This window comes from Macrobrachium rosenbergii, chromosome 1, assembly GCF_040412425.1.
Source record: "Macrobrachium rosenbergii isolate ZJJX-2024 chromosome 1, ASM4041242v1, whole genome shotgun sequence".
Lineage (NCBI taxonomy): Eukaryota > Metazoa > Arthropoda > Malacostraca > Decapoda > Palaemonidae > Macrobrachium > Macrobrachium rosenbergii.
In genome coordinates this window covers 20,407,665-20,432,028 of record NC_089741.1, presented here as the reverse complement: position 1 = coordinate 20,432,028, position 24,364 = coordinate 20,407,665, and the positions used below count along the sequence as shown (strand labels likewise).

The 24,364-nt window shown below is 40.1% G+C and overlaps 1 protein-coding gene across 1 annotated transcript in view; it reads right to left on the bottom strand.

Annotated features, from left to right (window-relative positions):
- Positions 1 to 5,332: 5,332 nt before the first annotated feature.
- The window catches only part of LOC136839656 (uncharacterized), a 38,995-nt gene continuing 19,963 nt past the window's right edge, over positions 5,333 to 24,364 (bottom strand). Inside the window, exons 2-10 of the mRNA XM_067105981.1 lie at positions 8,939 to 9,177; positions 8,434 to 8,670; positions 8,063 to 8,125; positions 7,807 to 7,945; positions 7,195 to 7,430; positions 6,859 to 6,996; positions 6,412 to 6,474; positions 5,634 to 6,209; positions 5,333 to 5,506 (exon numbers count right to left, since the gene is read on the bottom strand). Of these exons, the coding sequence (XP_066962082.1) occupies positions 5,333 to 5,506; positions 5,634 to 6,209; positions 6,412 to 6,474; positions 6,859 to 6,996; positions 7,195 to 7,430; positions 7,807 to 7,945; positions 8,063 to 8,125; positions 8,434 to 8,670; positions 8,939 to 9,177 (1,865 nt within the window). The remainder of the gene's footprint in view (positions 5,507 to 5,633; positions 6,210 to 6,411; positions 6,475 to 6,858; positions 6,997 to 7,194; positions 7,431 to 7,806; positions 7,946 to 8,062; positions 8,126 to 8,433; positions 8,671 to 8,938; positions 9,178 to 24,364) is intronic.

Genomic DNA, 24,364 nt, shown 5'->3' with positions numbered 1-24,364 from the left:
CCGACGATAATAACCTGAAACCCCGAGAAATTGCTGTATGGCTTTAACATTAGTAGGAACGGGAAATTTACTAATAGCAGAGATTTTATCATGGACTACTTTAAGACCTTGCCGAGATACCATGAAACCCAAATAGACTAATTCGTCTTTAAAAACTCACATTTAGAAATTTTTACTTTTAGATGATGTTCTCTTAACCTCTGAAGGACTATTTCTAGTTTACTTAAATGCTCCTCCAAGGTGTTGGAAAATATAACTAAATCATCCATATAAGCATGGAGAATATTCCCTAGTAAATCTCCGAACACTATATTGATCATTCTAGTGAACGTAATAGGAGCACAACGTAGCCCAAATGGCATACGTAGGAATTCATAGTGACCTCTAGCTGTACTAAAAGCAGTGTACTGGGTACTATCCTTAGCTAAGGGTATCTGGTGAAAGCCTTTAAGTAAGTCCAAGGAAGTAAAAATTTATTCTGTCCTAATAGAGACAAAATATCATCTGTGCAAGGTACTGGGAAACGATCAGGATAGTTTGGTCGTTTGCTTATGAAAGTCAACACAAATCCTCCAGGTTTTGTCCTTTTTGGTACTACTATCAAGGGAAAATTATAAGGGCTGTTAGATTTCTTAATAACCCCCTCTTTTAACATTTTATCTACCTCAACATTGATTTCATTCAGAAATTTGGCCGGTAGACGATATGAAGGCACGTAAATGACCTGGTCTTTATCCTTTAAACGAATTTGATGTTCGATGACTTCCGTTTTGCCTAAAGCTCCAGTACTAGTAGAAAAACATCACTATATTTGGATAAAAGATCAAAAATTTCTTGCTTATATCCCTGTCTAAGATGTCTGCTTCGATTTTGCCTTTAATTACCTTTTAAAGAGATTCGTCTGTTGCTGATTCAGTGGAGTTAATTTCAGCAACTGTAAGGATTCGATGTTTATATGCTTCGATATTGACAATATGTTGATTTTCATGTACTGTTAAAGCAGCATTTAAGTGATTAAAAACTTCAATGTTAACCTGATGATCAGAATTTACTGTGTATAATGCTTGCGTGACTGAAAGCCCATTTATCTTTAAAGTATCAGGAAGAATTAAAACCTCTGAGCCTGGCAATTTTCTTTTAACCTTGACCGTGAGATACGATGGTGTGTTTGGCTCGATGGTTTGTGCGAACGCAGCAAGGACGGGTGCCTGAGAGTTATGTTGGGTTGCTGTAACAATATCATCGCTTATGAGACAAGTGACTGGCTCTTCGATATACGTTATCTTCTTACTCTCTGTCTCCTTCTGATCCAAAACAGATTTCAATGTGTGTGAAGACCGATAGAATTTCCCTTTACAAACACTCCGTGTTTTGCGGGTGTTAAAATTACGTTATGTAATGACATTGATGGATATCCCATAATAACTACTGGGTACATATTAATATTGCCAACTATGATAAAGGTATCCGTAAAAGTACGTTGCCCCAACCTGTATTGTATCTGAGATGTACCAATTACATCTAATTCATTATTGCCTATTCCTGACAAACGAACATCAGAGCGTTCGATGGGAAATCTTGAAAATAAAAGGTGATGGGTACGTAAATCCATTATATTACGTGGACTACCTGAATCAAAAACAAGGTGAAATGCTTGTGTTCTAAGCTAACTGCATGCAAAGTGGGTCTAACTTCTTCTGAGCCAATAATAGCGTGTATTTTGCAAAAATCTACGGGACCGTGCTCTGCATGTTTGGGAGACACTACCTCGATTTCTGGAAAATTCTTGTCTTCACACATATCTTGGAGAACATTGAACTTATTATCTGATTCAAAAGTGATGATAACCCAATATCACTCTCCTCCCCCTTTAAGCTGGCTATGTGGTGTTTGTCTGCCCGCCGGCATTCGGAAAATTCACTGACGCGTTATTGTTTGGAACTGCTGAGCCTGAAGTTGGCTTTCCCGAGGAACGATTTGAATGTACTTGTTTCTGACCTGCATTACTGTTCTGCTTGTAATGTTTGTTCTTTCCCCATGGTACTGTTGCTTTTAGCGTCATTACCAGTGTTTTGAATGTTTGTGTTACTGTTTAAATTCTTCTTTCTTGCATTGCAATGACTATACTTATGATGCGTACTGTTATGGATTGAACAATAGCGGGACCTACACTCATTTATCACATGACCAGGTTTTTTGCAATTGTAACAAATGACTGCTGATGGATTATTAGTGACTAAGTTAACCTGTTGCGGTGATGTAGACGCATGATTTTTGTTTTCTTGCTTTGTAAAATCCTGAATCAGAGAAGGATCGAGATCTGTACACTTGGACAAGTGTTTCCGAACTTGCCTATAGATATCTAATTCTGAGCTATCTGATTGTAATTTTTCATCAAAACACTTAACCAAAGGTTCAGGTAACATTGCTGTTACAAGTGTTAAATAGAATAACCTGCAGACAGATTTGGAACTGATATGCAGATTACCATTGACCCAACTTGAGCCATCAATCTGTCCTTTATACTCTTCGAGCCTATCTGCTATCAGAGCTGCCCTATCTGCTATACTTAGATTAGTCATAGATGTGAGTCTTATGATGTTGCGTAAAGCAAGAACTTCATCCAATGCATCCTCACTCCCATAAATGGAACGCAGATTGGCTTTGAAACCATCCCAAGTGTTTGTTTCTTTAAAAGATATTCCCCTGCAAGTATGCACCTGCATCTCCCTTAGCAAAATCTATGAAACTCTTTGCCTCTTGCAATTGTAAAGCCGGATCGGTAATGGATTTTGCCGTGAGGTGTACGTCTATAGACGAAATCCAAGATTCGACACCCTGCGTCAAAAATCCATTGACACGACCTGCGAATGGTACAATTGGCGATCTAGCATTAACTACCGTAAGTACAGGATTCTGTGGGGAAGTGGTGGGGTCACTCCCACTTGGGGTTGGAGGAGTCATTTTCCTACTAAGTTTCCTATCCGCACGCCTACTCTCTAAGTGATCTTGAAACCTATATGAATAAACACGGCCGCTACGTAACCTCATAAATCTAAACCAGGAACGCAAGTAAATAACAACCGAGATTCATATAACCGCTAAAAATAACATCACTTATGAAAAATGCATCATAAAATACAATAATGAAAGGTAATAAATGCACTTTCCTGAAAAAGAACAGAGTTAACAATGTGTCAGGCGTAAAAATAAAAGGACACAAAAGTATGAAAAAATGAGGTATCAGGAACCGCTACGTCTGCAAGGCAAAGGTATTAATCTACGGCACTGCTCACCTTATATCAGCAACCTGCCACTCGAGACCCGAACACTGTAAATGAATATACCAACTGTTATAAATAATGGCTGTACTTAGCTTTTTATTGGATTCTGGTAAGTAGGTCGACGAGGTTCCTCTGCTGTCCAACTTCCGTCTGGCTAGATACACGTCATCGAAGGGATGTTATCGTGGATGTTGAACTTCTTATGTTGATGAATGTTGATTGCAGAAACCCTCAGGGAACAACGTGGAGTGTTGATGTGCAATGTTGCGTAGATTTGTGTAGATTTTTCTCTCTCTCTGCCATGCGTTGGGGTAGATGTGTTGTGAAGGTCAGATGTTTTCCTCGCTTTTTCGTTGTTGAATGTTTTCTTTCCGTCTGCTTGTAACCATTGTTTATGAAGATGACAATTGTCTATGGTTTTTTGGGCATCTCGCCGTATCGGAGCTTCCGTTTACCAATGTAGACGCCATGTAGAGGTGCTGCCAGAAAGCTCTGTTGTGACCGCTGATTGTGTGTGTGTTTTGCCACCACTGTTGTGTGAAGGTATTTCATCAGAAATTCCTCCAGGTGTTTGGTTATAAGGACTGTGTTTGGAACTCAGTCAGAGTTTGGTTATGACATCTTCAGTTTCTTCATGGTTGTAGAATAAGACTGTTTTTGGAAGATCAGACCAATGTTCTGCAGGATTTCAGACAAACTCCATAGTGGTTTTTCTTGTATTTCGTATAAAGACTTATATACACAGAATACAATTGGTCTGCATAGGATGATCTCCCATGTCGATCTAATATCTAAGCTGTCACACTTTTACATAGCAAGACTAAGATGCACACATACGAACAAACATATGACCTCGTTCCCAAGAACTTCCCACGGCTACGTGACATTTGCCTCCAGCTCTGAGCAAAAGGAGAACGCTGAGTTTATGCAAACGAATGCTAATGTATGATGACGCACTGTCTTAAAGCACTACACAGGTACTTATTGATGACGTTTGCGTCTGGTTTGACCAAACGGAGATTTCACAATAGCCTTCCTTTCATGATCGATACAGATATACAAATTGGGAATTATCTTAGATTTACTAAGAAACGTAGTTTCTTTAAATGTGGCATAAATGAAATATGACATATATATTGATTCAGCAGATTGATGAAATCAATCTGCTGAAAGCCGACATCGCTCGGAAAGCCGTGAAACTGGCCAGCGATGAGAAGGAAATGTTGGCCCTGGAGGAAAATGTGAATAATGTGGAAGCAGAAAACTCCAGGTTACTCAAAATAATCAGACTACGAAGCCAGGCTCAAAGGTCCACAAGAGGATGTTCTCGCTCTCGAACACGAGGTGGCACTCGAGGAGAGAGAAACTGCACAGATGAAGCAAGTTCTCGATAGTGACAGTCGAGAGAACACACTCCTGCGGTCTCAGATAGAAACACTGAAATTACGCGTTTATAAACAACAACAAGATGATGATGAACACGCTGAAACAAAGCAGGAAAGGGAAAAAGGACGAAAACCAGAAGGAAGATCAGAATACGGCAAAGCTATAGGGGAAATGCAAAGATTACCAGAGGGGCAAGAAGCACTGCAGAAAGAGATGCGCAAAGAACAGGAGAGGAACAAGAAGATGTAGCAACAACTCCAGAATCTTCTGAGGAAAGTGGAAGAAAAGCCATCCGACGAGGAGCACACCGGAGAATCAGCCAGAGCAGACGACAGGACGAAGGAAGCCGAAGGTGGCGACATGTCTGGAAGGAGATTAAGAGCCAAACTACTGGAAATTCCCTAGCCCTGCAATGAGGACAAAAAACAAACTGGACCTGCACCTGAGGCTGGAGAATGGAATGCAGTTGGGTGACTGCTGGATATTCCATGGCCATGCAATGAGGACACAAAACAAACTGGACCTTCACCCGAGGCTGGAGAATGGAAGGCACTTGAGGGACTGCTGGAAATTCCCTGGCCTTGCAATGAGGACATAAAACGAACTGGACCTTCACCCGAGGCTGGAGAATAGAAGGCAGTTGGGGGACTGCTGGAAATTCCCTAGCCATGTAATGAGGACAAAAAACGAACTGGACCTTCACCCGAAGCTGGAGAATGGAAGGCAGTTGGGGGACTGCTGGAAATTCCTTGGCCCTGCAATGACGACAAAAAACGAACTGGACCTTCACCCGAGGCTGGAGAATAGAAGGCAGTTGGGGGACTGCTGAAAATTCCCTAGCCATGCAATGAGGACAAAAAACGAACTGGACCTTCACCCGAGGCTGGAGAATAGAAGGCAGTTGGGGGACTGCTGGAAATTCCCTAGCCATCAATGAGGACAAAAAACGAACTGGAACTTCACCTGAGGCTGGAGAATGGTAGGCAGTTGGGGGACTGCTGGAAATTCCTTGGCCCCCTGCAATGACGACAAAAAACGAACTGGACCTGCACCCGAGGCTGGAGAATGGAAGGCAGTTGGGGGACTGCTGGAAATTCCCTGGCCACGCAATGAGGACAAAAAACGAACTGGACCTGCATACAGAGGCTGGAGAATGGAAGGCAGTTGCGGGACTGCTGGAAATTCCATGGCCATGCAATGAGGACAAAAACGAACAAGACCTGCACCCGAGGCTGGAGAATGGAAGGTAGTTGTGGGACTTTTGGAAATTCCCTGGCCCTGCAATGAAGAAAAAAAACGAACAGGATCTGCACCCGAGGCTGGAAAATGGAAGGCAGTTGGGGGACTACTGGAAATTCCCTGACCCTGCAATGAGGACAAAAAACGAACTGGACCTGCACCCGAGGCTGGAGAATGGAAGGCAGATGGGGGACTACTGGAAATTCCCTGGCCCTGTAACGAGGACAAAAAACGAACTGGACCTGCACCCGAGGCTGGAGGATGGAAGACAGTTGGGAGGCTGCTGGAAATTCCATGGCCCTGCAATGAGGGCCAAAAACCGAATTGGACTTGCACCCGAGATTGGCAAAAGGGGAGGCAGTTGGGGGGCTGCTGGAAATTCCATGGCCCTGCAATGACGACCAAAAACGAAATGGACCTGCACTCCGAGGCTGGAGAATGGGAAGAAGTTGGGGGGCTGCTGGAAATTCCATGGACCTGCAATGACGACCAAAAAACGAACTGGACCTGCACCCGAGGCTGGAGAATGGAAGGCAGTTGGGGGACTGCTGGAAATTCCATGGCCCTGCAACGAGGACAAAAAAAAGAAATGGACCTGCACTCGAGGCTGGAGAATGGGAGGCAGTTGGGGGACTGCTGGAAATTCCTTGGTCCTGCAATGACGACAAAAAATGAACTGGACCTTCACCCCAGGCTGGAGAATGGAAGGCAGTTGGGGGACTGCTGGAAATTCCCTGGCCCTGCAATGAGGACAAAAAATGAACTGGAATAGCACTCGAGGCTGGAGAATGGAAGGCAGTTGGGGGACTGCTGGAAATTCCCTGGACAAGCAATGAGGACAAAAAATGAACTGGACCTTCACCCGAGGCTGGAGAATGGAAGGCAGTTGGGGGACTGCTGGAAATTCCCTGGCCCTGCAATGAGGACAAAAAACCAACAGGACCTTTACCCGAGGATGGAGAATGAAGGCAGTTGGGGGACTACTGGAAATTCCCTGGTCCTGCAATGAGGACAAAAAACCAACAGGACCTGCACCCGAGGCTGGAGAATGGAAGGCAGCGGGGGGACTGCTGGAAATTCCCTGGCCCTGCAAGGACTACCAAAAACGAGCTGGAACTACACCTGAGACTGGAGAATGAAAGGCAGCTGGGGGACTGCTGGAAATTCCCTGGCCCGGCAATGAGGACAAAAAACGAATTGGACCTGCATACGAGGCTGGAGAATGAAAGGCAGTTGGGGGACTGCTGAAAATTCCCTGGCCACGCAATGAGGACAAAAAACGAACTGGACCTGCACCCAAGGCTGGAGAATGGAAGGCAGTTGTGGGACTGCTGGAAATTCCCTGGCCATGCAACGAGGACAAAAAACGAACTGGATCTGCACCCGAGGCTGGAGAATGGAAGGCAGTTGGGGGGCTGCTGGAAATTCCCTGGCCCTGCAATGACAACAAAAAGCAAACAGGACCTGCGCCCGAGGCTGAGAATGGAAGGCAGTTGGGGGACTGCTGGAAATTCCTTCGCCCTGCAATGAAGAAAAAAAACGAACTGGACTTTCATCCGAGTCTGAAGAATGGAAGGCAGTTGGGGGACTGCCGAAAATTCCCTGGCCCTGCAATGAGGACAAAGCGAACTGGACATGCACCCGAGGCTGGAGAATGGAAGGCAGATAGGGGACTGCTGGAAATTCCGTGGCCCTGTAACGAGGACAAAAAACGAACTGGACCTGCACCCGAGGCTGGAGAATGGAAGGCAGGGTGGGGACTGCTGGAAATTCCATGGCCCTGCAATGAGGGCAAAAAACCGAACTGGACTTGCACCCGAGACTGGAGAATGGGAGGCAGTTAGGGGGATGCTGGAAATTCCCTGGCCCTGCAATGACGACCAAAAACGAAATTTACCTGCACTTGACGCTGGAGAATGGAAAGAAGTTGGGGGCTGCTGGAAATTCCCTGGCCCTGCAATGACGACCAAAAAACGAACTGGACCTGCACCCGAGGCTGGAGAATGGAAGGCAGTTGGGGGGCTGCTGGAAATTCCCTAGCCCTGCAATGAGGACAAAAAACAAACTGGACCTGCACCTGAGGCTGGAGAATGGAATGCAGTTGGGTGACTGCTGGATATTCCATGGCCATGCAATGAGGACACAAAACAAACTGGACCTTCACCCGAGGCTGGAGAATAGAAGGCAGTTGGGGGACTGCTGGAAATTCCCTGGCCCTTCAATGAGGACAAAAAACGAACTGGATCTGCACCTGAGGTTGGAGAATGAAAGGCAGTTGGGGGACCGCTGGAAATTCCCTGGCCATGCAATGAGGACAAAAAACGAACTGGACCTGCACCTGAGTCTGGAGAATGGAAGGCAGTTGAGGGACTGCTGGAAATTCCCTGGCCTTACAATGAGGACAAAAAACTAAGAGGACCTTTACCCGAGGCTGGAGAATGGAAGGCAGTTGGGGGACTGCTGGAAATTCCCTGGCCCTGCAATAAGGACAAAAACCCACACGCAATGACTACAAAAAACGAACTGGACCTTCACCCGAGTCTGGAGAATGGAAAGCAGTTGGGGGACTGCTGGAAATTCCCTGGTCCTGCAATGAGGACAAAAAACCAACAGGACCTGCACCCGAGGCTGGAGAATGAGAGGCAGTTGGGGGACTACTGGAAATTCCCTGGCCCTGCAATGACGTCCAAAAACGAACTGGACCTGCACCAGAGGATGGAGAGTAGAATGCAGTTGGGGGACTGCTGGAAATTCCTTGTCCCTGCAATGAGGACAAGAAACGAGGCTGGAGAATGGAAGGCAGTTGGGGGACTGCTGGAAATTCCTTGGCTTTGCAATGAGGACCAAAAACAAACTGGACCTGCACCCGAGGCTGGAGAATGGAAGGCAGATGGGGGACTGCTGGAAATTCCCTGGTCCTGCAATGAGGAAAAAAAACGAAGTGGACCTGCACCCGAGGCAGGAGAATGGAAGGCAGGGTGGGGGTTGCTGGAAATTCCTTGGCCCTGCGAGGACGACTAAAAACGAACTGGACCTGCACCCGAGGGTGGAGAATGGAAGGCAGTTGGGGGACTGCTGGAAATTCCATGGCCCTGCAATGACGACCAAAAACGAACTGGACCTGCACCCGAGGCTGGAGAATGGAAGGCAGTTGGAGGGGCTGCTGGAAATTCCATGGCCCTGCAATGAGGACCGAAAAACGAACTGGACCTGCACCTGAGGCTGGAGAATGGAAGGTAGTTGGGGGACTGCTGGAAATTCCCTGGCCCTGCAATGAGGACCAAAAACGAACTGTACCTGCACCTGAAGCACGTGCGACTGCAAAATTATAATTTTAAGGTGCATATTTCCATTCCTCATATAAAATTAATATTTTATAACTGCATTCATCTAGAAACATTGTTCTCTGCCTATTTACTGTATGAGTGAAGCTCATCAGTATGCGTTCAAGTCGAGATATTTCATCCAGGTTCTGCAATTGAATTTCCGAAGAAATTATGATCCCTAAGATCTGATTTTATGAAACTTATGCTGTCAGGACAAGCAATGGGGCACTTTCTGCCATTCGGGCCTTAAGACAGTGACAAGAGGAATTTGGAGTGGTTGGACAGCGAGAAGAAGAGGTACAGAAAATAAAGGAGATGAAATACTAAGGTCTAAAAGTGGAATTGGGAGAGAACTACGAAGTTACATAAGAAGTAACCGTTGGAGGTGCTGGATAGCAAGCGGGAACGGAGGTAAATTGAAAGGCTAAATACATGGTGCACCTAGGGTGAAGGGACGCTGCTAACACCCTCTAGTTATGACTACAGTGCACCACGTGAGGTGTACTGACTACACTGTCCCGCGCGGAGATTATTCCGTAAGGAATTGGTTGAAAGTATGCCACAGATCTATTAAAATAGGCCATTTCCTGTTTTCCATAATGTCGTGCATTTAAGGTATTTTAATTGGTGAATATGCGACTTATTCGCTTAACCCTCCTATTTCTTGTGGAAAAAATGCCAAAATGAGTATCGTTTGACCATTTTTTATAATGAGTTCAGTGTTGGTGAGGAGTTTGACCGTTTTTCATGCTGCACGATCACGGCAGTGGTCAAGCATCTGGGATTATTCACCAAGTTTCGAAATTGTTTGAATCTCCCAGATTTGATATGAAATGTTTTTGCACTTCCATTTTCAAAAATTGAGTAATGCTACAAAAGCATTAGTAAAAGAATATTCATTTTTATACAAATAAATTCGTAGCGACAACGAAAAACCGCATTTTGATAAGTCCTCAGGATCAAAAATTGTCAACTATTAATTTTTGACGTTTCAAAAAGAGTTTAGGGTTCGCCTGCTGTAATCGAAAACTGAATTTGTCAGCATTTCAGTGGGCAGGGGGAAAATTCTATTTATTTCTCTCTCCACAAAAAAAGAAAAAAAAGAGAGAGGAACTGATACAGTTAAAAAATTAATCTATTTTTACGCAAGAGAAATCTTTTCATTGAACAGGTTTGACGCGTAAAAAGGTTATGCTGAGTTTTGTAGATGACTTTTATATGATAAAAATTGGAAAACGGAACGTTTGTAAGTATAAAGGTTTTATTTATTGTAGTATAAATACATACGCACAGAAACTTACACTGAAGCACATACACATATAAATACATTATATATATATATATATATATATATATATATATATATATATATATATATATATATATATATATATATATATATATATATATATATATACACACACAGTATTATATATACATGCTCCAAGCAACACAAATCCATTCTGCATGGAGTTATTACTTTTACAGAGGATCTCAATAATACGGAAGGTCCAAAAGAGGAGATTCTTTATTCCCAAGCTTTCAAAGGCTCGTCTGCCTCCATCTTCAAGGAACCAGGTAATGAACAAACCCAAACATGTCAGACGTATATATAAGCACAAGATCGTCAACGGCTTACTTCCAATCCGGGCCTATGACCTGGGCATTAGGTCTCGTCCTGCGGGCGTCGCCTCCCTGTGACCTTCGCAGCTGCATCCTTTCTCCTTCGGAATATTCATTAACTCGGCTAATCCTATCCATGTGTTTATTCAGCCTTTTTTTCCCACGACTTCGTAAACTATACCAAACGTTATAGAATTGTCATAGCTTTTTCCTGTGTTTCTTTCCACAGTCTTCGTGGAACACGTCATGAGAGCGATTTCTACTATGAAGCGAATATTTTTGTCCCTGTTAAGAAACACGAAATTCATTTGAACCCAATCCACTCCGTGGTTCCTTTCTCAGCTATGTTTTGCCATGGCTGAGGCCTGATCGAAATATCTGATGTTATGTCTGTCCTGTTTGGCACTTTCCTTGCATGTGTTGCTAGTCTGTCCGTAGTGTGTCTCGCCACAGTTGTTACTTGGAGTAGCGTAAACCTCCCCCCCCCCCTACAATCTTCCTCTCATCCCCCTCCTGGCAAGCGGTATTTTACGATATTTTACTTAGTGTATTTATATAATTCCATACCAATCTAGTGTTCTAACCCCCTGTTAAGGGGTTTAATCATGCTTTTTTTGGAATTCCTACAGTTTTCCTGCCCCTCGTTTCCTCCTGAATGCTTGGGAATGAACGATTTCCTTTTTTGAACCACCCGTATTATTGAGGTCCTTTGTGGAAGTACTATATATATATATATATATATATATATATATATATATATATATATATATATATATATATATATATGTATATATATATTATATATATTAATATATATATATATATATATATTATATATATTAATATATATATATATATATATATATATATATATATATATATATATATATATATATATATATATATATATATATATATATATATATATATATATATATATATATATATACCATCTACCTTTGCAACATGGTAGCAACCTTACATTTCAAACAATCTCTTCGGATGGAAAATAAGAGCCAAAGAGTAGAGAGGACAAAATTACACTAAATACGAAACAGAACACTGAAAATGTCATTCCTTTTCATCATCCGAACAAAGTTCACCAAAAACGTCCCAAACAAAATCCCATTTTCTATCGGTCGAAGTCACATCAAAGGAACAGAAGACGTTAATTTCCTTCACGTCACAGAGTTCCCCACAAACAGTGGAGCTTATATGAAATATTCATTTCTTTTTATAAGACATCCTTTTATTCCTCTCTTCTGTACAATATTCCTTTTCTGAGAAATGCTTCGAAAGGCATCTGGAGCTTTTGGAGGGAGAGAGAGAGAAAACAAGTAAAAAATGTGCCGAAGGTTACAGCGTATAATCACGGCCACCGAAAACAGATATATCTTTCGGTGGTCTCGATATAATGCCGTATGAGCTGCGGCCCATGAAACTTTGACCACGGCCCGGTGGTGGCCTATCCTATATAGTTGCCAGAAGCACGATTATGGCTAAATCTAACCTTAAATAAAATAAAAACTACCGAGGCTAGAGGGCTGCAATTTGGCGTGTTTGATGATTGGAGGACGGATTATCAACATGCTAATTTGCAGCCTTCTTAGCCTCATTAGTTTTTAAGATCTGAGGGCGGGCGGAAAAAGTGCGGACAGAAAAATGTGCGGACAGAATAAAGTCAGACGGACAGATAAATCAAAGGTTAGAGAGAGAGAGAGAGAGAGAGAGAGAGAGAGAGAGAGAGAGAGAGAGAGAGAGAGAGAGAGTAGACGTGATAATTATTTATATTTCTCGGCTTATCATTTGAGCCTTTCCTCAGTTTGCTATTCGTGTGGCCTTTCCGTTTTCACCTGGAAAAACAGGCTTCAACACTAATGCCATTTCTCAGATAAGAGCAAAAGAGTAAATTGTAAAAACCACACAAGGAGTAAACAAAGGTGACGCAATTCTTAAATATAAATTTGTAATATCGCAACTAGAGTGATGAAAGTGATGATTATTAAGATTATATTGATGAGCATTCGTTAAGGGAAAATATAAAATCATTAAGAACAACTTTAGAATACAGTATGCTTACGCTGGAGTAAATTTTTACAACACTTTTTTGGAAAAATAATCAGTCATCATCATCATTGTTGTTATTTAAATAATAACTGCAATAACAACAATAAGAATAATTTTATTAATATCTTTATTATTATTACTATTATTATTATTATTATTATTATTATTATTATTATTATTATTATTATTATTATTATTATTATTATTATGCTTGTTTGTATTTCCAATCATGAAGCCTGGTAAAAAGCGTAATATCTTTCCCGCAGACTCACACAGTTTTTATTTTTATTAATATGTTGTAATAAGAACCATTTCTTGAAACAAATCATCGTTACCTATCTGCTCGACAAAACCATTAGCAATTAAAAACAAACGTTGCATGAATCTAACAGGTGTTCACTTTTAGTCATTATCAAATCAACAGTAATAAATGTCAAACATTTACAGGAAAATAAAATGGAAAATAGCAAAAATACGATTTCATAGAACGTTAGCAATCCGTTCCAAAACTATGGATCTTCGAAAGGCCGCTCCAGGAGAAGCAAAACAGATTTACAAAATACCGAAAGAAAATATTCAGCTGTAATGTTCGATGTCTGTGTCTTATGACAGATAAATTGGCGCTTTTGATCAAAGGCAGGAGGAGCTCTTTCGAAGACTTTCCGGTGCGGGATGGAATCGAGGATGAAAAAACTCGGTTCGACAGAAGTGCCAAATGGCGATACCAGATTAGCGTGAGGGGTTTAGCTAGAGGAATCTGATATTATTCGCAGCAATAAATGAAGGAACAAAGTCTTACATTTTTTTTCTCAACTCCAAGTAAAACAGGTAAAAAAGTAAGAAAAATATTTGTGAAATACTAGGTTAGTGAACGAGAAACTCGTTCCTCTAAAGTTAAGATAAGAAGCAGGTAAATTCTGTAACAGAAAAGTCTACGGATTCTTGCTATCGATCATTGCTTAATTTTAATGCATTGCGGTTGTTAACAGAATACCCCACTTAAACTTAAAATCCTCCTACATGAGCAACGGCTTGGGATGAGCATAACCATTTTTATTATTAATCAAAGAAATGAAACAGATCACTGGAAAAGCAGCGGAAGGATGCTACGGATAGTGTCAGAGACCGTGATAGTGTCAGCTGGGCTCCAGCGAGTGTCCGAAGAGATGGAGGACCTAGACCTACCTGGATGAGACCCAGGAAAAGGCAGGCTGGGGATGAGTGGAGATCTGGGAAAGATAAAGCACAAGAAAGTTTTGTGCCCAACTTTCAAAGAGGCACTAATAATCGTACAACACTGCCATGGTTTCTGGCGTCTTTCAATATCTTGCAGCCTGATTTTGAGCCCAACATTCAATATTTGTAGTGAAACCGAAATTTCCCTTTTTCCTGCTTGTGTCACATCACCTCAACTAACACGAGAGACTTAATTTTTGCACAAAGATATCCCTATGTAGTGGTGGGATTAGAACAACAGAGTCTACAATGCGCATTATTTTTGAAATTTTTTATCTTTAATTTTGTATTATACTTTGCAATATCCCTTAGGTGCCAAATGCACTGTTGTCTGTCTCTTAATCTTCATCGATACCCAATGGTCCTTCCACATGGCTGTCAAACTTCTTGAATTTTATATTGCTACTGTCCCAGTGACAGTCTGGAAATATGACAATAATCTAATGAACCTAATTTACAATAACAATATTAATATTTTACCACGACAGAACAAGCAAACAGTACTTGAAACGATGTCTGGGGGCAGGAAGAGAAAAGATACCAAAAATATTCTATTGAGGGTGTAACACTTCCTGATGGATTGCGTCAAGAATAAAATCTTAAGTCTGTAGGCGCCCTTCCCCATCACCTTTCAAGACAGGAAAGTATGAATAATATTAGTGACCAGATCGGAAGAAGTTGGATTCGGCCAGCAATAATTATTAAAAGGGCTTCAAGGTTCGCAAAATGACTCGACTCTCGACGATTTTCATGCGTATAGACCTCAGGAGCTATTTCGTTCCATTAAATAATAAATGAATTAAGTTCCCTTAAAAGCGAAGCGAAATCCGCGTAAGACAACAGTCAGCACAGATGGTCCAAGTCGTCTCATGCTTCCAAATTGACCCAGATAATAAAACACTTCTCCCAGAGGACGAGTTTTTAGGTGCGAGCTTTACTCTGGAGATCTTGTCTTCTCTTTGAAGAAATTTATGAACATCACTGGCTCAGAGAGGCCAAGGCAATTTAAAGTTATTTCATTCACACGCTGATTTTTATATTACACCTCTCTCTCTCTCCTATTGTCAGCCCTTCTTTGGCTGAGTCGGTTGAGCTTCAGACTGTCACTCGATGGGCCGGAGTTCAATTCCCCGGGCCGGCTGATGAAGAGTTAGAGCAATTTATTTCTGGTGATAGAAATTCATTTCTCGCTATAATGTGGTTCGGATTCCACAATAAGCTGTAGGTCCCGTTGCTAAGTAACCAGTTGGTTCTTAGCCACGTAAAATAAGTCTAATCCTTCGGGCCAGCCTTAAGAGAGCTGTTAATCAGCTCAGTGGTCTGGTAAAACTAAGATATACTTAACTTTTTTTTCTCCTATTGTCTTTCTGCTTGCCTCTTGTTAAGAAAGAAACTTTGATATAGTAGGCTAATAAACTGTGGTTTTTATCATTATTAATATCAATGTAATTATCACTTTTGTTATTGCTGTTGTTGTGGTAATCAGCCACTGCTGTTGTTACATTATTAACATTTTAATTAAAGTACATATTGCCACTTCTCCTGCTACTCTGCAAACTGTAATTCATCTTTCACGAGTCACTCCTCTTATACTGTATGTTCAAAGTACAATGTCTGTTGCTATTACAAATACCTCTAATAGTAACAACAACAAGTACCGCGTCAATACCGATATCACTCGTCAGATAACTCGTCCTACGACCTACGACATCTCGCAATGGTAATTCTTCGCAACACTTCCGCCATAGAAAATGACTTTTTCAGAAAGAGAAATCTATTTGGCTTTGATGTCTACCTGACGACTCTTCCAGCCATTTTGGCTCAGAACGATTTCCTCTGCGGGATCAGGCGAAAAATGACATAGCGTCATGCCCCGTCTGGGATGCTCTCTCGCATTTCGCAGGTGACACCAAGGCTGCAGTTTTCCCGGAACTGCCCTCAATGGTCCGTGGGGAGAGAGAGAGAGAGAGAGAGAGAGAGAGAGAGAGAGAGAGAGAGAGAGAGAGAGGGAGAGAGAGAGAGAGAAATGCAAGGTCATGCTGCGCTAAATTCAGAATTTTGACGGTTGCTGTATATCCAGCGAAAGTCACTATCCCAGAGACTTAGTTTCTTGTAATATTCTTGCATTTATACATTGCTCTCTTTCTTTGTTTATAGTTTATTGCCTAACTAATATATGAAAGGTCTACTGTAACGGCTAAGCAATTCTAAGATGAGCGCCCATAACCAAGTTAAACAAAAATGAGGTACAAGACTTTATTCTTAAATTCTATACAAGTGAATCTTTTCCTTTTTCTTCTTCTTCTTATCCTCGTTGGTTCCGTTTCTATGCGGGATCGCTGTTTTGGATGAGCCGCTTCCATCCACCTCTGTGGTTTCGAGATGAGTGAATGCAGGTGGAAAATGAATATGACTCATATGTAAACTTAGGATTTTTTACATGAAATGTTTTATTTCTGGATCTCATTTTCGTTTATTTTGGTAAACGTGTTCTTTATGGGACTGCTTTACTGTTAAAGTGGGCTTTTCATATATTTATTAGACAATATACTAAAACAAGAAAGAAAACAATTAAATACAAGAACATTACGAGGAACTAACATTTTGCCATGAAGGTCGGGACTTCCTTTAAATCCTCAGCAACGTCAGATGACTGAATTTATCACAGCATGACCTCCCGTTCATCGAACCCGAATAATTCACCCCTTACCCCACAAATCACAACCGCCTTCCCCAAACCCTCCCCCGCCCATCTCTCTCCCTCTCCACGGACCATTTGGTAAGAGATACGAGAAACCCGCAGCCTTGGTGTCACCCCCGAAATGCGAGAGAGAGCATCCCAGATGGGGCGTGACGCTGTGTCATGTCTCGCCTGATCCCGCAGAGGAAATCGTTCTGCCCCAAAATGGCTGGAAGAGTCGTCAGGTGGCCATCAGAGACAAATATGTATTTCTCTTTCCGTAAAAGTCATTTTTCCTCGGCGGAAGTGTTGCGAAGAATTACTGCTAGAGGAGCTGTGGTAGGCCGAGGCTTGAAGACCCTTATGTTATTCAGGTGTTTGACGTTTGAGGTCGTTATTGAAGTGATACTCTGATCGTTATTGTTACTATTAGTGGTATTAGCCGTAGGAAACGGTACTTAGAACTTATAACAAATATGGAATAGGAGGAGCAATATATATATATGTACGTATATATGTATATGTGTGTGTATATATATATATATATATACTCGTGTATATATATATATATATATATATATATATATATATATATATATATACATATACATATATATATATATGGATATGTTAGGAACAATCGTTTGCCGGTTGTTCCCTTAGTGGGTTGTTGCCTCCTTTGTTTTTGTTTGTTTTTCTTGCTGGCGAGTTGACGTCTGTTTGATGGCGTCAGTCTTCGTCAGTCAGGTTCATAGCAGCAACGAGTCAGGTTGAGGGTAGCAGCAAGCCAGCTGGAGCAGCAGCAGCAGCAGCAGGTATCCGTACCTGCGAGTCAGGTCCTGGCAGCAGAGCAGCGGAGAGTTTCTTGAGGACGAGATGGTTGCCGTGTCGGCTCTGTCGTGGTCGTCGGTACTGGAGGAGGACGTCAGCACTGTGCGTGAGGACAAGTTGGTTGTCGTTTCGACTCTGTCGGAGTTGTCCTGCAGTGTTCCTTTGAGCTGCCAGTTTATGTATTTAGTTCTGCTGCCTGGGTATTGTTTATATTTTTGAATGGCTTATTAATTTGCTTTGGTAATGTTTACTGATTTGGTTTTATATGTAGATCTTCCTGACTCTGTTTAATGCCTATTGTGTTGGTCATTTGTAAAGTCTGTTGAGCTGCTCATCCTTATGATGCTTTTGGTCATTTATATGTTCATTTATGTACTGACTCTTAATTTATTTTATTGCTTTGATCATTTATTGTTCTGAATTTATGTAATGTAATTATTGTGCTGGTCACTTGTTTGTGCTGCTAATGTTTATTATGTTTTTGACTCATTTATGTTTTACTGACCAGTTAATTGTTGCTGCTCCTTTAAGTGATTAATTCACTTGTAATAAAGTCCATTTAATTGTTTATTCTAAATTGAACCAAGTGACTCACTGTAAATATGTACTGTATATAACTTTATTGTAAATAAATTAATTTTAAGGTAACTTTTTGGTTTTGTTCAGCTCCTCCCTCCTTTTTGTCATCTCTCGTCAGTCATTTCAGCCCAATTGCTTGTTTATTTTAAAGAACCTGTCGATCTCGAGAGGCGAGATCATAATAAGATAGATAGATATGTATATATATATATATATATATATATATATATATATATATATATATATATATATATATATATATATATATATATATATATATATATATATATATATATATATATATATATATATATATATATATATATATATGCTTGTGTGTGTTCAGGATATTCTGAACACAGTTGTAAAAAATGAAATTTTCATGGAAACTTCTCCTTACCTCATACGAGAATATTTTTTTAAAATTTGGGCAATATGTGCGTAAAGGATGCAGACATGTGTTCGTGTACCTATTTGTTTCATTTTAGTCTTTCTGTTCTGACAGAAAGACAGAAAAATTCTTGCCTTATTAGAAAACTTGAAAAAGAAAAATATTGGGGAAAAGGAAGTCCGCCATAGTAAAGTCACATTTTTTTCGTTTCATAACAAAAAGACCACAAAAATAAAATACCTGTCACCATTAATCTGCCTTCTCTATATAGAGGTTGACTGAAAAAAGGGCAAAAAAAAAAAAAGAAAATGATTGTGCAGTAATCAAAGCAACCCCAATTTGCATGACTTGAACTTTTATATCCATATATAATTGCTACGGTGTTACCTTATACTTCTACTTCTGTTGTATACAGGCTTTACTTTGTTCACCTGCACGCATGCACAAACATACACAGTTACAAATTTTTTTCTAACTTAACCCTTTTAGCTGGTAGGGAGGTGGCGCCAGAAGAGTGTTAGTTTCCAATTTAATTGCTCAGCAAGTGTTTGGGGAGGAGAGTGTTAGCCCCACAACGTTTTTCTCGACCGTAGCAGATTATGCTGTTGATTTACAATTGCATAGACTAATGGCAGTCAGCCCAGACTGATCGACGGACCAAGCAACGTGAACCAAAGTACTGCACCACTCACCCATGGATCCCACTTTGGTTGGTTGGACCTTCCAAAGGTGGGCGGTGGGTTCACCTCATCCCCACCATCTGTCGTCTGCCTTTTACCGCCTTTTGCGAGTGAGGCTGTTAGCCACATGCCCTTCACCACCCTGAAGCAATCCACCTCAGTCAAACAACTGCCAGACACATAATTCACTATTTTACCCAACACACTCGTAAATCTGTCCATCTGCGAGTGGCCACCAAAACAGGTGATTCTGATGAGCTCGCTCTCTCTCTCTCTCTCTCTCTCTCTCTCTCTCTCTCTCTCTCTCTCTCTCTCTCTCTCTATATATATATATATATATATATATATATATATATATATATATATATAAATATATCCAAATTCAGAGAGCCAGTGCTCAGCATCGTGACGGCTATCCCTCCAAAAAGAGAGAAAAGCAAAGCAAACAAATTCCTTTCCTCCGCGTATTTGAATCTCGGCTCTCCAAAACCTCCAATCAGGAAGAAAGAGCGAAAAAGACTCTTCTTTCCTCGCTGCAAAGACTGAGGCAGAAATGGTCTTCATCAATTTGCTCGCTGCAAGCAACCAAATGCAAGCCTGGGGAAGAGGGAATTCGCATTCTGGGTTTTTACTCGACTTTTCCCCTGAAATACGAGAGAGGCGCTGCAGGCCCAGTCTCTGGGACGTCCAGGATTTTAGCCCAAGGGAAAGATGGAACATTCTTTCTATTTTTTATTTGGTTGGGAAATGACTGTGCGAGCTGTGTTTCGTAATAACTATTGCTCGTTTTTTTTTATTCGAGATCAAAACATGAATGTCCAGATGACCAAAGCTTAAACTCACAGATCAAGGGAAGACTATGTCAAAGTTACTTTTTCATTAAAAGTTATTCTTTACATATATATATATATATATATATATATATATATATATATATATATATATATATATATATGTATGTATGTATATATATTTATATATATGTATATATTATGTATATATACTATATATATGTATACTATATATATAAATGTATATATATTTATATATATATATATATATATATATATATATATATATATATATATATATGTATGTATGTATATATATTTATATATATGTATATATTATGTATATATACTATATATATATGTATATTATATATATATAAATATATATATATATATATATATATATATATATATATATATATATATATATATATATATATTTACGTTTTTCCTGCGATTTTAGTTTGAGATATTCTCTGTGAGACAGGTAGCTATGAGGATGATTTAAGGTAATTTAGCCTTGTGATTCTGACTTCGTGGGTCCAGGAAAACGTAAAAAGAGGAAAACAAAGGAGAATTTCATACGAGCATAGGGCTCTTGTTACTGAGGGAAATATTATTGTAAAACACGTGGGCAAATTTAAAGGAGTGTATTTACATAAATGACATCAGTACGGGAAAGAGGAACTCAAGTAGATTACTGATCCTGAAGGGGATTCCTACGGGATTAAATGAAACTGGGGATTCAGACACAGTCCGAGAAGCTTCCACGAAATAGGGTCCCTCTGAAATGAGAGATATGCACATTATACGCCAGTAATGAAAATAGACAAAAGAATAATGAATTCGAGGCTGCACTGAGGGTGCCAAAGGACTTTGATGGAGTAATAAAGACTTAATACTGCCGATGCAAGAGGCGCACGGACATTAGACAAGGGATTCTTTGATTAATGGCGCTCACTTCAAATAAATGTTACAAGAACAAAGCGTGACTGAATGGTGGTTTTCCAGAGCACATTACCGTAAAACAGGTGTGTTTCCAACGTAGAAATTTGGTCCGTGGATGACTTGCGATTTCCGAGGGCGAGTTCTTCCACATGTTAGGATGCAAGGGAACGGCGATGGGGACTTCTCGAAGAAGGGCAACGCGCGGGAATTTCACAAAGGGCCGGGGGATTCTTGAGGGGCATCCGGCAAGTCAACGGTAAAGCGAGCACGTGGCTTGCCATCGAAGGGCACGAGGAGAAAGTATACTTGGAAAAGGGCCACGTGGTTAGCTAAGGACACTGCCAAGGGCAGGCGGCTTGGTCCTTCTTCACTCCCTGACTTCCACCCCGCGTGTGTGAGAGAGAGGCCTTGTGTGTCCGGCTTTTATTTCCTCCTATGGGGCAGGGGGCACCTCCAACAAAGGGGTGTTGAATCATTTTCCAGCTGATGTCTGCAGGGGAGTATGCCTGTAAGAAACCCACCAGAGAGATCACTTTGCCTTGAAGAAGGATCTGTTTGAAAAGGAGTGGCTTTTAATCTTTTAAACCCTTGTATTCTGACCATGCTAAGTCGATAGACAGATGGTCTATCGATCGGGCGGCTGGCAGTAAATAAAACAACAACACAACCAACAACAAAAGGAGGGGGAGGCAACTTGCTAGCGAATTCTTGCTAATCATAATAATATATATATATATATATATATATATATATATATATATATATATATATATTGTAAGTATGTGTGCGTATGTCTTTACATATGTATTAATATATCCATATTCCTGTGATTATTCTCTGATTGCAGCATAAAGACACGCTGACACACCAGCACGATAAAAAGAGGACTAGGCAAAGCAATCGACAATCTTACTCAATTTGAATATAATCTCCAACGGAAAATAAACAGAATATTAAACTTTACCCAACACAATGTAAATAAAAGAACAAACGCACGCAAGCATGCACGGCACACATTAAAATGGAAATTCGCAAACTAAACTTGGCAACAGAAAGCCAGTAAACAACAATGGATGTGAGAATTATTTCTTTTCCTCAACCTTTGTCTTCAGGAAGTGAAAAGTTCCTCCAAAGTGAATGCAAAATTTTCTTTTTCTTGTGAGAAACAAGATTTTAACTAAAACGCATATTTATTCATCTTTTTAAACTAATGGCTATGCACAATATGCATGAACGAAAACTGTTACAGTCACTGAAGAATATAACTGGTTTTAAAGGCCTCATTTCTAGACGATGCAAAAAAATTAGTTATTACAAAAAAAAAAAAAGTCGCTAATAATCAGTTGCTACCTCCACTTGGGATCAAACCCAGGACTTTCAACCAGGAAGTAAGGGCGCTACAAATTGAGGAACAATGGTCATAAAAGCAGTTTGAGCCTAAGTATTCACATAGTACCCAGGGAGTTACCTGTCCAGGTGCACACTGCATACCAGCAAGTTTTATGTCTTGATTTGCATCTTACTCATCTAAAAGACGTCATTCGAAAGAAATGCTATCGCGTGAGTCACTGATGGGCCGGGAAACTGGGTGAAACCCACTGGTATGCAAGGTGTGCAACTTGCTATAAAATCTACATACAGACATCAGAACAATAAATGCTGTTTTCGATAACGAAATCTAACGAACGATGATCAAATATTTACCATATAATCGCAGAAGAACACAATTATCAGCATCTGGAATCGCTCCCATTGGCAACAATGAACCCACAAGTGTCATCAGACTTAGGGAACATGTGAAAAATCAGCCCAAATTTTATACAAGGCTTCAGGTGACAGAGAACGTTTGCTAAGGGCGGCTTTTAATCAGACCCGAGTAGGTCTGAGAGTTCTAACCTTGGGTGGGAAGGGATAGAGGAAAACTGAGCGCTGCGTGTTGGAGAGAGACGGGACTTTCTGGCTGGCGTTGGAGAAAGACTGAGCTCTGCTAGAGCTCTGGGCATAGACTGAACTTTACTAGAGCTCTTGGAGCGCTAGAGAAAGATTCCTTCCTGTTTGGAAGTGATGGAGAGACACTGCAATTAGCTGGAAGCCACGAGCGAGAGTTTCAACAGAGATGAATTTGAAAGCTGGGAAGATATAATCACTTTATTTATTGTTCTTACATTAAATTTCGGTCAGGCAATTCATGTAGTTCACTGGAATTTCTTTGTCATATCTAACTCACAACGACACAATTATATATGCATATATATATATACATATATATATATATATATATATATATATATATATATATATATATATATATATAATAATAATAATAATAATAATAATAATAATAATAATAATAATAATAATAATAATAATAATAATAATAACAGGACCTCAGTAAAGCAGGATGGTATCTAGCAAAGATATTTAGTCAGAATAAGTTACAAACTCTCCAGGACTAACTGTCTTCATCATACGGCTACCAGACGATGAGGACAGATAGTTTTGGAAAGCTTGTAGTTTTTTCTGGATAAATATCTCCGCTAAATACCATCCTGTTTAACTGAGTTCCTGTTATTAATTGTATTAATGCACAGAACAATTGTGCAAGTGATAAAGCTTACATGTATATACATATAATATATATATATATATATATATATATATATATATATATATATATATATATATATATATATATATATATATATATATATATATATATATATATATTTATATATACATATATATATATATATACACATATATGTGTATGCGTGTATATGTTACAAGAACAGATTCAACACTTTTTTGAAAGTGTACGTAGCGTAATCCTAACGATCTTCTTCAGGGAAAAGACGTATGAAGATTCGACCCATGATAACACTCACATCTTTTTTTTCTCTCTCTCAACTCTCTCTCTCTCCGTGTATCGACTCTCTCTCTCTCTCTCTCTCATCGTTTTCCGAAGCTCATCCACCCGACCTCACTCATTCTCTGAAAGCAATTAAATGGACTATTTAAAGAAACACAATCGTTTCTTACAAAAATAGGTTTATTATTCAAATAACCCAACAAGAAATGAATAAAACAAAGCAAAGATTAAAATGCATAATAAATGAATTATCGAGTCAGATAACTAAACTCTAAACTGCAAAGCACTTCTGATTAAAGAAGTCTCATTATGGCTAATAGCCTGGAAATCCCCAAAATCTCACATACTCACAAATCAATAAATAAAAGTCATGTAAAAAAAAAACAGTCTACCACATAAAGAGATTGACATTGCAAATGACTTGCATGTCCTTT